We start from the raw sequence: 14,472 nt of genomic DNA, 5'->3' as shown, positions 1-14,472 counted from the left end.
ATTCCTGCTCACAGCATCTGCTTATGAGGTAGAAGAGCTTAGGTAGCAGATGTAGGTCATGATCCTGCCTTACAGTATCTCAATTCTATATTATCCCATTATCGCTTAATAAACTGCTTCACACTACTAGAAATGGTATGGTATTATTCATTCCCTGTAAAATAAACCACCTTTGGCTAGAAACAAGAGATCAACACAAAAGACTACAGATACAGACACAAAACATTCATAAGAGTACAAATTAGACCAATCAAATTTTTCTCCCCAAATTAATTTGTCCTGAAAGCACATACACCACAATGTACACTGGCTTTAAAGTGAATACATTAAGGACAAAAAAGGCATGGGAGGGGATTTTTTTAATAGGCACAAAATGCAAAGATGCAGATTAGAAAACAGACTACTATTGTTAAGTAATAAATTGCATGATAAGTCGCTGCATTCAGTGGCATAGCTGCTAGTGTGATGTCTTAAATATTAAAAGTCCTTTAGAGATCACCTCACTTGATTATGTGCTTAAAATATGGTTTGTTTAGAAAGAAAACTATTGTTATAGCTATATAATAGCTCACTGGGAACAAATCCTGTGGAGACGAAGTGATGTAGTTGCTATTATTAGTTTTTAACATGTAAGGAGTGTTTTGGGGTTTTTATTATTTTAATCAGCAGGTGGCTACTGCTACTTGCCACCAGGAAGAGAAGAAAACTTTGCTGCTAGGTAAACGGGATACCACTATATAGTTTCTTTTATAAGGTGATCTCATTTATTAATACCTCTAATGAGTAAAACCCACTCAATTTCCTGACAATTTAATGTTGCTGTTTCCTGCAAACAGTGGATTTTCAAGCTGCAAATATCTGAGGTTTATCTGAAAATAGATTTGTACACAAGATTTAGAAATTGCTCTTGGCTATTTTGCTTTTTCAGAAGAATCCAGTTTATTTCCAGGAGTAAAATATTACAGGCCACTATTGTGGCCTCAACAATACTTCTTTCCTTCTCAGAAATACAAGTTACCAAAGGATTGGCAGTATTACTCCAAGAGGTAAAATCATATCCACTAAACTCTTCTTGACTTTGCCAAAAATGGACTTGGTCTGAATTTTATAAATTTTATAATTAAATCCCTTTTCAGAAGAAAACGAGATAAATTTTAGACTGCTATTAGTCAATGCTTGGTTTAATTTCATAATATATAATCATGTCTTTTCCACATTTGTGCACTTCTACTGTTTTGCAACAGACTATCAGATGTCGAGGATATGGTCATTCTGTAGGTATCATTTCAATGCCATAGTTAAAAATAGTTGTTTGTTTTTTCTATAACATGTTACTTTTCTTCACTAAATCTGAAGGAAATAAAAACAGAAGACAGTGTTTATATTACCTCATCATCTTGATCTGACTCTGTTTCCTTTTGGTCCCAAGATGCATTGCAGAGACAAGGAATATTATAATGGACAGCAGGGAAAAGAATATCAGGATATGAAAAGGACCAAATTGGGAGAACAAAATGCAAGCTGATTTATAAGGCAAAGCAAATCCAAAATGTCAACACAAAAGAAAAAAAAAGTCTTACATCCAATGCAAATCAACACGTGACATTACTGAAAGCATAAACCTATGACTTGCAGGCTGAAGCATGAGCTGTAAACAGAATCATAAAAATTATAGGAACTTGACACCAGAGTAACAAGAGACTTAAAAGCGTTCTACATACAGGAAACCAATAAAACAAATTTAAAAAGCCTTTATCATATTCCAAAGCATTCTCATTACTGGCATTTCACAGGGTTTCTTTATCGCTAGCAGGAGGGGGTAAAAAAAAAAAGACAAAAACTAAAGGAGCAAAAATAAAACCAAACCAACCCTAAGGAAAATGTTTACTTTTCCTAACAAATACCTTTTTGTGTGCTGGCAGAGTGATATTCAAGTTGCACACAGCTGTTTGTGGCAGTCCTTTTGTAGTCTTTGGTTCTTTCAAAAACGATAATCGACCACAAGGTTCCTGGCTGGTGTCTCTTACCTAGAAAAGAAATTTTAGTACAGTGTAGTAATATGTAGTAATTCAGATACCTAGAGGAGGTTTCTGGAGAGTTTCTCAGTGGTTTTTTCCTCAAGAAGCTGTCTAATGGGTAAAGACCAATGTTACTGAGCTGGAGCTCAGCCTGAGGTGCTGAAGGAGAAAAGGTGTTACCATGAAAGAGTTAGATCAGCCTGAAGCTCTCTGATGGTAAACCCATGCAAGACAAGATGTTGAGTGAATCCAACCAGACAGTTTCATACTAGGATATTACTGAGAGGCATTTTCTGCTCACCTTCATTTTTTTTCTGCCATGTTTTGTACTTGTGCTCACCAAAATCCTTAAAAACTTCTTTTGCATGGCAGCTCTGATAAGGCTAAGGAAAGTGAGCATCCACTCACGGTAATTTAGAGATGAACAGTCTCTGCACACTTTTTGGAGGCTGTTCTGCTGTACAATCTGTTATTAAATGCATCTCCTTTGCTTTGTCCCTGGGAAATAGTGATCTACTGGTAATATTCTGGAGGACTAACTTGAGATATGATTTTAATAAAAGGCTGTGAATCCATATCATGGGTATTCTGGTCCCAGCTCTGCCAGCAGCTCTTTTGTGGCTTCATGCAAAACACCCTCTCCATGTTATTTATATATTAAACAATGACACTTACATCCTCGGGGCAAGTTAGTCCTTGGCTTGTTTTGCTTTTACTTTGAGAGAGAATGGCAGTCTATTTTCTTTGAAAGCATAAAAATTAAAAACAAGCTGCTGTCCTCCTTTAGTCAAAGGGGCCAGATTTCCATAGCAGTCAACGTAAATAGGTTTTCCTTCCAGAACCTATCAAAGCAATAAATAAAAGTCAGTAAAACCTCTTTTCATAGTAGATCCACGCACATAAGTGTATCATGATTTCCCCCATCATAGTTCCTGAGTTTAGCACAAGCCCCCACTCAGATTAAATTCAACAACAAATTAGAAAATCACTGTGCATTATGGCAAGGTATTATGAATGCAGGCAGTTTGGGAAACCATGAGCTGCATGAGTGGCTTTTCTGGAGTAAGAATGTGTACATTTCCTTCAAGAAACAGTGGTTGGTGACTACGTATTCACCACAAACCTGCCCTATTCATGACTGTGTGTCTGCAGGGCCAATGAGAAGGAATTCTGGGTCAGCCGTCCGCAAAGCCCAACCAGGGCTAGTCGACAGCAGCACGTGCAAAACCCACTGCAGACTGGCCTGGGGCACCCATTTGGAGACAGGTCCTCATGCTCCCCCTGCCCTGTCCTTTTTTGGCCTCCTTTCAAGACATTTTTTGACACAGCCTTGCTGCAAACCATTATTTAACCGTGCTTATAGTGGCTTTTGCAGGAACTGTTGCCACTTGGAAAACACATTGTCCATTTACAAGGAGGTGGCCGGCTGTGAGTAAGAAATATACCTCAATGTCTTTGCTTCTTGCAACTTCTTCAAAGTTCTCTTGTTGCTCCAAAGTTTTGTCCACTTTGTCATCAGTCATGCAGAAGCAACGCAAATTGGATTCCACAGGGTCATTCATTTTGGCAAATATCACAAACTTTGCCATATAAGGAACGCATATTAATTCTCTATAAAGCTGTGTTGCCAGCCCAACAGTTTCTAGTACTTGATGGCAGTCTGCGAGCCAAAATCTGAGTGGGAAAAAGCAAACCACTAGATCAACTTTTCATTATGCTCAAACATTGCTTAAGCCTTTAAAGAGAAACCATGTCCTGTGATCCTTGACCATTTTGCATGCGTACTGTCCTTGCAGACTTCCCAAAACTGTAATTTTCCTTCTACTTTCAGTGGAGCTTTAACCATCCAAAAATGGGAATACCTGACAATGAAATGTTGATATACTTATTTGACCCTTCTCACACTGGTATCGCATAAAACTGTCTATTTTAAACCTCACTTGAAGCCAAAGCGGGGAAATCGTATTTCTTGTGACCACACACCACGTGTATTGTAATATGCTGATGCTTCACTGTACATTTGATTTGCTAAAACAACTTCCTTTGTAACACATACATACAGCAAAACCACATCTCCCACATAGGTTGAAACCAAATATGCCCACAGTGAAGTTTCCCAAGGAGATAGATATTATACTGAGAAGATGTTATTTTCTCATCTTATGATTAAGAGTTTGATGACAATTTTGATACAAGTTACGAAATATTTTAATTTGTAGTTTGTATGACTGTTTTCCACAATATTTCAGCCGTCTATTTGGTTCTTTCAGCAATTCTCTCTCTTTATAAAGCTTTTTATAGGTGCAAATGTTGTGTACCGAATGAGAAACTCTTTACCTGGCATACCATGAATTTTCTCCACTAGGATGCATGATTTGTACAGATCCGTTGAATGCCTCCAATCAGCATGTAAGTCCACTAAGTCCATCAAAATTCATTTCAAACCATGATTTTTTGGCAAATGATATTTTTGTGAGAGTAATTTTACTTAATTTTCAACTAAAAAGCCCACAGCCAGAAACTGAATGTCTTTAACTTTTTAAACAAATATGTTTGTATGATTCCCCCCCAATTTTTAATTGAATAAACATTATAAACTTTCCCTTTCTGTTGCTGTTTGCAGAAAAAAAAAACCCTGTGTGGCACCGCAGCCTTTAGAGAAACGGCACGTGTGATTGCCAAGAGACATCACCGCAGCAGAAAAGGCCAGGACAAAGCTTCATGTGCAAACCCAGGATGTGTGGGATGCTGATACATAGTGACAAAGAAGCATCTGGTCCGTTACCGCTTCATCAGTCTTGCAGAAGACTTACAGAAAGCCAAAAAACAACCCCACAACCATGCACTTTGTTAATCAAGGGAAACTACTCCCTAGGTGCATTTGGCAAGCTCTGTTACCATACCTGGCTGAAACATTGGTTGTGAATGAGACACAGTCGTTTGAAAACGTCAGCGGAGTGGTGCCTGTGATATCCTCCCACTGCGCAGGTGAAGTACCTCCTACATAAATATAAACCATGGAGATTTTCTTTCAAACATCAAGCATATATAGACTACATAAGAATATCTCTATCTTAAGTTATTTTGCTTCACACATAAAAAGAGAACCTAGACAATAATGTTCTCCAACAGCTGAGCTACATGTTATATACTACATCATATATTACACACCAGAAAATGATGCTGATGTAAGCCAAGTACATACCTCCAAGTCAATAGCAAAACCCCCCTTGATAGCAGCTAGGACAGAATTATTTCTGCAAACTACTTTTACTGACAACCATGTTTAATAGCCAAGGCTGAAATTCTTCATACTGGCTAAAGATAAAATAGCATTTAATATCTGTTGGCAGAGTTCTTTTACAATGGCATGAGACCAGATTCAAAGCCCAGGGAATCAGTGGGAGCCTTTCAAATGACCTCAGCTGGCTTTGCTCAGGAGAACTGATCTGAACTCTACTGGACCAAGCACACCAACATTCCCTTACTGGAAAGCACGAGTTGTACAGTTATGAGAGTGAGCGCAGAGGCATTGCTGTCACAGAAACCTTTGCAAAGAGCATGGTTTTCGCTAACCTGTAATGCTACATAGAAGTCGCAGGCTGGGTGTCGTGTCTCCTTTGTACCCATTGGTTACACCTTCTCCTGACGGAGGTGGCACAGGAATTGTCATGGTTATTGGCTTATGAAATTTTCTTCTTCTTGGCTCCACAGTGACAATGGGGCTGAAAGTTGCTTTGTTTCCAAGGATTTTTTTGACAATCTCCTCTGGAACCGGTTGAGCCTGTCAACACAGGGAAAGTATTTAAACTAGAGCTACAAATTGGTTATAGACATGCAGAACTGTTTTCCAAAAGATAACTCAATTTTCCTTTTATTTTCTGTAGAATTTTATTTCTTTTTTTCCCCAGGCAGCCTCCTCTTATAGCTCTCAAGGGTGATTATTAGTACAATTCGTGATAAGTATTTTTCTCAACAGCCCACTTATAGTTTCCTAATAGCTAACTTGCAGAGCAAAACTATAAACCTCAGAAGGTTGCCTACAGTATTTGCTGAGAGTTTTTCAGAGCATGTTTGGTTTTGTTTTTAATTTACAGTGACGGGTGATGTTAAATACAATTTCAAAATGCAAGAAGAGGCCTATTCTGCACTTGAGAAGCGAGGACTAGACACTCTGTCTTGGAGATGCTGAACAATTCTCACATCTCTGCCAAACACAAATCCGTGCTCCTGAGGAACACTGTGTACTCCGACTTACCTCTGTACTCAGTGCTTCCTATGCTATTCCACTATTGATTATTAGGAAAGAAATACTTGTCTGGGTCAAATTCATACAGAATGCATTAAACTATAGAAGAGCTATAAGCAAATTTCAGCCTTCCTACCTTAATTTTGTGCCCTGAAAGGTTTCCTAACTTTATATGGAAAGAAAGGAAAAATAGCCAATATTGGAAGAAATGCTATAGAATTTTTGTAGTTTTTGTCACTTAAGACCTGAACTCAAAAGTGACAGACATCTTATGGGAAACGGGGCTTTGCATCTGTTTGCCTTTTTTTTTTTAAAAAACTTTCAAGTCTGTTTCAGTCAGGCTGACCTGTGACTTGCTGCATTATTCTAACTGCACAATGTATTGACATGCATAGAATATGTAGCTACATTGCAATCTCAGCAGTCACAGCACTGCACATGGAGACATCGTGCTCCCTTCACACTGGAGAGCTCTGGAAAGGCAGCTGTATAACCATAATAGCAGAGCTTCCATCTTCTCAAGATTAATCATCTTTAGATGTGAAATAGCATTAACAGAAATGTTCCAGTGTGAATTCCAAGCACTAGAATCCAAACCAGCATCCCTATTTCATGAAACCATCAGACATGTCAGGTTATTAAGTAATTTTAAGCAATAATTAACAGAAATCAAAGAAAAAGATACCTCCTACAGAATATTTCTCCGCTTTCTGTGCAGTTTGTTTAAGGAGAGTTTAAGCTATTTGCTCTTCCCAGATTCCACCCATTGCTAGAAACACCAACGGTGAATATCCTAAGCTACAACAGATGTATATGGGAGGTCTTTGACCCAGTAACAGCTGGCAAACAGCTGCATGAAATCCTTACCAAACACATTCCTATGGCAAAGGGCAGCCCAGTGACACCAATCACAAGCTGCTACTTTGCCGCAGGAGACTGGTTCTGCACAGCGGCTATGCAGCTCACAGGTGCTGGCAGCCGTGACCAACAGGAAGATGGCAGACAATATCACTGAAGCTGTAGCGGCTCCAGGCCTTTGCTTTTCTCTCCATTCTTCAGATGCTAAGCAATACTCAAGGTGGTGATAAAGGGAGAGCTGGGCTTTTGCCACAAGGAGGAGGACTGTGCATCACCTGCACCAGGGGGGCACTGAAAGGCGAAGAGCGTGCCCAGGCAGACACATGCCAGTTCAGATCTCAGGTGTGAATACTACCCACTTGCAACCCACTACTAAGAAGCAGCAGGCTCCTTAGCTGCAAGCCTCATGCATTAAGACCAACAATGCGCTTGTAGATGCTGCGGATATGAACACGAGGGCACCTTTACCTGGAGCCCCACACGGATTCTTTTGGTTAGAGCACCCTCGGGGAAGGACGCCTGGACACGCGGCACCGTCGTGCTGCTCAGCACCCCACCCTCTGGGCCGATTTGGTTACTCTCCTGCTTGATTCGCGAAACCACCGCAAAGTACTGAGGGAAATCCTTTGTGATGATCCTGCAGATACGCTTCTTCTCTAGCTCCTCAACGCTGTCCAGCTCTGGTGGGAGAAGAGAGTTAAAAAATTCAGGCATTACCTGCACAGGTTCATACCAGACGCATCTGTGAGTACAAGGTTTTGAATACGCCTTAAAATGCTTGAGAAGTTTTTTTTTTATTTACTACAGGAGAAAAAAAAATATTCAGTGCTATTAATTATCAAGTTTTGGTTTGCTCTGTGAACTTTTGCATAAATCTTGACAATGAGGGCCAACAGCACCAGACACACAGATCTGCCAGGACACCTAAGCACTAGGGTATGACAGTCTCCACAGCAGCAGCTGCCGTAGGATGGCAGGTTTGTCACACAGCATGGGAGTCCAAGGAGGTGTGAAGGAGATGGTCAAGCTTCTTTCCTCTCTCATCAATACCTGGAAGCACTCATGTGCACTGATCTTTCTGTGCACACCTTCAAGAGACATTTATTTCCAGCTTCTTCCCTCACATAGATCCGACATGCAGAAAACCACAGGAAATCACAGTCCGTTCATGAACTATCTAACTTCACGCCAAGTGTGCAATCCAGAGTTTGCCCAGCTAAGGCACTTGAGAAAGTTATCTCCCGGACTAGCATCCATATGTATAATCCTGACCAGACACTGAGCTCTCCGGTAAACTGTGGACGTGACAGAGCTCTGTCTGCCAATGGTACCAATGAAACCACAGCAAGGATCCCTTCCCACATCAGGCTTTCAGCCATTCAGCCATTCAGGTATCTGCCCCAAAATAACTGCATTGTGCTCCTCAGTTCCTAGAGAAACTTAATGCATCCTCAGAGACAACTGGAATAGAAACATCATCAACAATTAGTGCTCTCAGCCACATTCCCAGCTCATAGGGTCACCAGGGCTCAGAAAGGTGCATTGAGTATCTACCCATTTTAACTAATTAAGTATGACACATACATACACACACTGAGGAAAACTCTGTGATATGTCACCAATGTAACTAATTATGCAACTCTATGTGTGTGTATATATAGACGCACTAGTGAAATCCCTGTGATATAAACAGTATTCACAAATGGAGATAATTACACAACTGTCATGCATTTCTGTAATTTCTTGCACTCGGCCTTTTTAGCTATTGTAGCTGTGTTTCATTCCAGCGCTCCACAAGTTTTGACTCTTATTTTCCTCAAAAAGGGCACCACATTCCTAAAGAAGAAAGTCCGTTCCTCAAAAGACCACATTTCTATCAGAAGCAGCAAGAGAAAGCAGAAATGGTACCAAAACAAAAGAAGACGCTTGTAAAATTCTTTACTTTATGTGACTGAGACATTTTACTCCTCTGAACATGTAAGCTCAATTACAGCTCCAAAAGAATTAGAATATAAATTTGGTAAAATGTCAGTTTTCCATTTTAAAACTTTCAGCAGGTAATTTGAATTAATTGCATGGTGTTGCTGTGGATCATATGTACCTACCAGAAGAGGATAATTTCTTATCATAATGTCAGCTTCCATTTACTTTGACTCAGAGATTGGTATCTGAAGCCCTCTGATGAATTAGGTATTCTGCCTGCAGCCTCTGGAAGCAATGGCTTGTGCAGGAGACAAACGGGATTCTCAAACTCCCAGGCAGGTATAATCTTGACTGGTAAATCCTATGCATTCTCCTGTTTGCTGCTAGAGACTAAACCCACTGTAAAATGCTCGCAGAGATGAAGGATAATTAAAATTCTCCTAAAGTAGAAAATTAGTGTTCTATGTAAGAACATTCCAAAATCCTTTGAGCCTGGCAGGCACTCTCCTTTAGAGGAGGAAGATGATGTGAAGATTAGAATGGCAAAACAACAGTCAGGCACGGAGAGGAGTTTGACTATATATAGGGAGGTTATGTTTGGATAATACATATGTAAGCTTCTATATGAAGTTGCCCTCTAACAGAAATAAAAAGATGATGAGCAATCAAACCACCTCTTTGACTGCCATGAGAAATGCAGTGTTAGCATGACAGAATTAATGAAACAGAGAAAACTAGTCCTGGGAGAGATCACGTTTCCCGAACACACCTCACGCATACTACAGAAAGAGCTAGCATCATTACTGTTTTCCTCAGTTGCTGACACTTCATTCCTGTGTAGTGTGTTTCAATTAAAAACCTCGAAGGATTTTTTGTTTGTTTGGTTGGGGTTTGCGTAGGGTTTTTTTTTAAACCACAGAGAAGTGGTTTAAAAAAAACCATCCTCATCTTACAGATAGGGATGGCAAAGCAGAGAGAGATAAAGCAGAAAGGTTAGTGGCAGAACTGGAAAGAGTCCCCCGATGTCCCTGTCTCCCAGATTTTGGGCTGCTAACAGCCCAAAGAACACCTATGGCCATTAAGTTTTAGTAAGCCAAGAGAAAGGTACTGTGAATACTCTGTGCATATGTGTCTTCCCCTGCCACCCAAATATGGTACATTTATACTAAGGTAGCTGGTGAGAGTGATGGAGGAGAGATGAGATGGAGAGGAGGGAAGGAAGATCAGTCCTCCCCACCCTTTAGTCCATGCTGCCACATGAGCGTTACGTTAAGGTTCCTAGACAGGAGAAGAGAAACCCAGCCCTGTCGTCCAAGCTCAGAGAGGGACCTCACACAGGGTGGCTCAGGTCAAGGAAAGCAATCACACTAGTTTTGTCAGGTGAGAGGCAGTTATGGATCAAATTCATCCCATGTCTAATACCTTTCTTTTTTACTTTCAGATAAAGTAATGCAGAGCAAGTGTCTTCTGACTGGAAATGGAATAAGAGAAGTCACAGAACACCCGGCTGTTTCATGAGCTTCAAGGTGTCTCTGTGTGATCTGGTATCTGATTTCACTTACCAGGGCCTTAAAAGAGTTTTGCTAGCACTGAAAAAAGCAAATCTCACCTGTACTTAGACTGAACAGCTCTCTGAGTTTTACAGCCCTCCTGCAGTACTGGCTAGAGCAGAGCTGACCTTGTCACTGTGCAGAGACTGAAAGGTGGGACGAGCATAGGATACCAGTTTCCCCCATACAGAAATGTGCCCATTAAGAAATTGTTGCACTAAAAGTGGGACACCCAGGAGGCAGCGCTCACATGGAGAGAAGTATAGGAGATGGATGGAGGCAGAAAGAGCACATGGGAAGGGGCAAGGAGAAGCTGAGGGCAGTGAGACTTGCCTTAAAAATGCTGGTAACTAGACCCACCCTCCCAGCTTCGCTATTTCACATATGTAACTAGACGCTCCCAGTGCCACAAGGCGTTCTCATCCTCAAATAAGGCAATGTCCTTTATGTGCTCTTTTGTCTATTTTTGCACAGTGTCTTATCTTGCCATTCACAACACAAAGTTTAACAGCACTATGTTTAAAAACTTTTCTTGGAAATATGGCAAAATCACTGCAGAGTGATTTACGGGGATATTTTAAACTTCAAGCCTAAACAAGGTCACGCTCTGGTTTGATCTGTAGATTCAAAGAAGTAGTTACGTAAAAAGTCCTGCTTCCCATCTGAAACCACACTGTGCAGCTGCAAGCATATTGCAGCCACAAATATTTGCATTTCTTGGCTCACTCACTAGTTTGCAAATGCCTGTCAAACGATTAGCTACCCCAGTGTGGGCATTTATGCCCACAATTTGTCTGCAGGTACCTGTAAAGGGTGCAGGAATGTAAAAAGCAAACACAAGTTATATCTAAAAGGAGCCTGGCTGAAAACATAACCTATTTACTAATTACAAGACAGAGAGCTTCTTCCTAAAATAAATAAATAATTTTAAAAAAATTATATTTTTTACTCAATTCAAGTATAAATAAATGTAATATGGCTGAGAGCTGTGAATTGCTACTCTTGTGTTTGGAACCAAACACCTCCTCTTCCTAAAAATGCTAAGTTCCCTGTATTCCCTCAGCCCTATATTTGCCTAACTACAGTACCATCTTTAGAATAAAAACTATTTAAGCAGACACCTGATGGCACCAAAGAAAAACTGACTCTCTACATCACGGTTCATTGTTCTTTCATGATAATAAAAGCAAAATTCTGCTATTATTTAATCCTGCATTTAGTGCCCTGAAGCGTTGCCTCCTGCTCTGGATTATTTTGAGTCTGAGACGAGGTCTTCCAGCAGATGGTGCTGCTTCCAGTGAAGAACAGAGGTTTTCAGCAGTCCGCACGGAGACCGAGGAGCAAAGATGCCCTCACTCTCATCCCTGTTAAGTGGGAGAGCAAAACAGGAAAAACAAAACAGAGAAGCAGACTGCATCTTTAAAAATTCAGCATATTAAGGAGCCGGGAATAAAAGTCTGATTGCCCTCCTTCACTACACAGATAGGAAAGAACTAGTGAATCACAGCAGGTCTAACACAAAACGGACCAGCTGCTTTTAACAGAAAAACGGGCACTCCTGCAGCATGTTGTGGCATTTAGAGATGACTGCGCAGATGAATTTTCTTGCAAAGACACACTAAACTTCTGGAAATGACTATGTGGCTGCTTTTTATTTCAATTAAAGATTGCCTCTGCCTCCAGAGTTCATACCTGGAATAAAACTTCTTCCAAAGTTATGGGTTCTGAGATGCAAGATACTGCTTCAGAGCCAAGTCTAGTTGTATTTTGTAACAAACCAGTAACAGTTCAGATTAAGAAAACCCCCGCTTTTAAATCTACAAATTTGTAATTTCATGTCATTGCTTAGAACACCTTTTACACAGAAAAGGTGTCATATAACTGGAGCAGAATTTTGTCGTGGGGGGTGGGGGGTGGTGCTTTGTTTTCCTAACTAGAGAAGGATTAAGCTAAAATGAACTGAACAAATAATCAACACAATGCTCTGGGTGTGTCTGCAGTATTTTTTCTCCTCTCCCCCTCATAAATGATTGGTAAATTGCCTGGATTGGTAAAAGGCATTTCTGTGGCTTGGCTTTTAAGGTGCCAAATATTTTCATTCTAAGGGAATAAGTCCAGTGTCCATCATACTTTCTGTGATTACTGTACATATACCCGCTAACCTCAAACAGCAGTTCCCCAGAAGGGAAGAGCCACCTGAAAACCTCAACAGATCACAAAGTTGTACTCTGGCTCCAAATTGTGAAGCTTACTATTTTAGGCTTTAAGTACTGAGGGCTTCATGCCCACCTCCCTCAAAGTATTTTTATTTATTGAGCTCTCTTCTCTGTAAAATGTGAATTTATCCATATGGCACCTCTGGAGAGCTCTTTCGTAACTGATGCAAGTTGGAGCACTTTAGAACAGTATTTTTGTGCCCAGATTTCCTATCCCAAAATTGGACTAAGCTCAGTTTGGAAAGCACATGAAGCAAATAAGCAAGCTGCTGATCAGTTCTGACTACCTCACCGCTGACAAGGCACCAATACTTCACCCCAATGCCAAATCATTACTTCCTATCTCATGCTAGTGCGCAGACAAGGAGGGGGTGGTGGTGAGATTATACCTTCAGAGAGGCTGCAACTGCTGCCTTTGATCCTGAAGCAATTCTTCCTCAAGCAATACTATCCTGAACCATGCTCACTCTTTTGCCTGTTCCACTGCTTTCAGGTACCCTTCTGTGATGACGTTTATTGTATTTTTCCAAACCCACTGACCCGACATTTGCAGTGTTTCTGCCCTACTGCTTGATTCGTTTTATTATATTTATTTCAAAATAAATAGCTACAACAGATCATCATATAACAAGCAGATCTTTGCCGTTGCTCTGTATTTTTACAAGCTCATGTGCAGTTCAAGTACTTCAAAGTGAAAATACTACACAAGCCCATTCTGCTGTTCCCATTCCCAGATGACCAGGAAATCAGTAAAAACGCTAAATCTCAGACACCCAGGGAGCCCCTCACAACGGCACTACTCTCCTTTCCATGTTCTCAAAGCATGCCTTTTGCTGAGGCTGCCCTCTTCAAACAAGGAGAGGCCAAGATCAAAGGCAGAGCCTGCTCACAGATACCTCTCGTTGCTGCCATCCACAGCCTGATCATTTGCTTCAAATGTTGTTGCTGATAATGAAAGAACTTTCCTGCGGCTTGTACCCCACCAAACCGTGACTTTCTGTAGGAGGTTATCCAGAGAAAATCCTGTGGATAAACCCTTATAGAAGACCAAAGTCCAAACCACGAGCTACTCAATTCACACGCAGATGCAAAGAGCTCAAGCAGTGGTTTATCAGCACAAGTATTGAAAAATACTTGCTAGGAAAAGCAAGCAGTGGTGCTAAGGGATCACTGCAGCCCCAGCCTGGTTTTGCCCACGACGTGTGCGCAGGGACCATCTGTCACAGCATCTTCTGATGAATTGTGTACAGCTGAGTCCTCTCATCTTAAGGGACTCTCATATAAACAGCAATGTCCAAGCAAAACAAGGGAGCCGTACTTCCCAGATGGGCGTCAGGAAGGCAGGTTGCATATTTTGTGGGAGGCAACCTCTAACAATACCGTTTCAAAGAAGAATGGTCTATGGGCTGAGGTCTGCATCTGTGGGAAAGTCTAATATAACTGATATTTACACTTCATCGTTGGTTTGGAATGACCTTCACGCGGCCCTGCCTGAGCAGCAGAAACATGCTTACCTCCAGCTGGGATGTTATTCTCAACTTCATGCTGTAAAGCAACTGTGCAACTTTGCTTAAACTTGGCAAGACTTCAGACCAAAACTTACCACTCATTTCAGGATGTCTCCAGGCCACTGCTGAACAATTTCTCTTTACACTCTT

The 14,472-nt window shown here is 40.9% G+C and overlaps 1 protein-coding gene across 1 annotated transcript in view; it reads right to left on the bottom strand.

Annotated features, from left to right (window-relative positions):
* ANK3 (ankyrin 3, node of Ranvier (ankyrin G)) overlaps positions 1-14,472 on the bottom strand; it is a 210,343-nt gene that overhangs the window by 39,585 nt on the left and 156,286 nt on the right. The window contains exons 30-36 of the mRNA XM_009325841.1: positions 7,594-7,805; positions 5,595-5,802; positions 4,922-5,018; positions 3,464-3,692; positions 2,735-2,860; positions 1,905-2,027; positions 1,389-1,415 (exon numbers count right to left, since the gene is read on the bottom strand). Of these exons, the coding sequence (XP_009324116.1) occupies positions 1,389-1,415; positions 1,905-2,027; positions 2,735-2,860; positions 3,464-3,692; positions 4,922-5,018; positions 5,595-5,802; positions 7,594-7,805 (1,022 nt within the window). The remainder of the gene's footprint in view (positions 1-1,388; positions 1,416-1,904; positions 2,028-2,734; positions 2,861-3,463; positions 3,693-4,921; positions 5,019-5,594; positions 5,803-7,593; positions 7,806-14,472) is intronic.

The sequence above is a fragment of the Pygoscelis adeliae genome, unplaced genomic scaffold, assembly GCF_000699105.1.
Source record: "Pygoscelis adeliae isolate BGI_AS28 unplaced genomic scaffold, ASM69910v1 Scaffold4, whole genome shotgun sequence".
NCBI classification, from domain to species: domain Eukaryota; kingdom Metazoa; phylum Chordata; class Aves; order Sphenisciformes; family Spheniscidae; genus Pygoscelis; species Pygoscelis adeliae.
The sequence above is the reverse complement of the archived record's forward strand: the minus strand, read 5'-3'. Positions and strand labels throughout refer to the sequence as shown.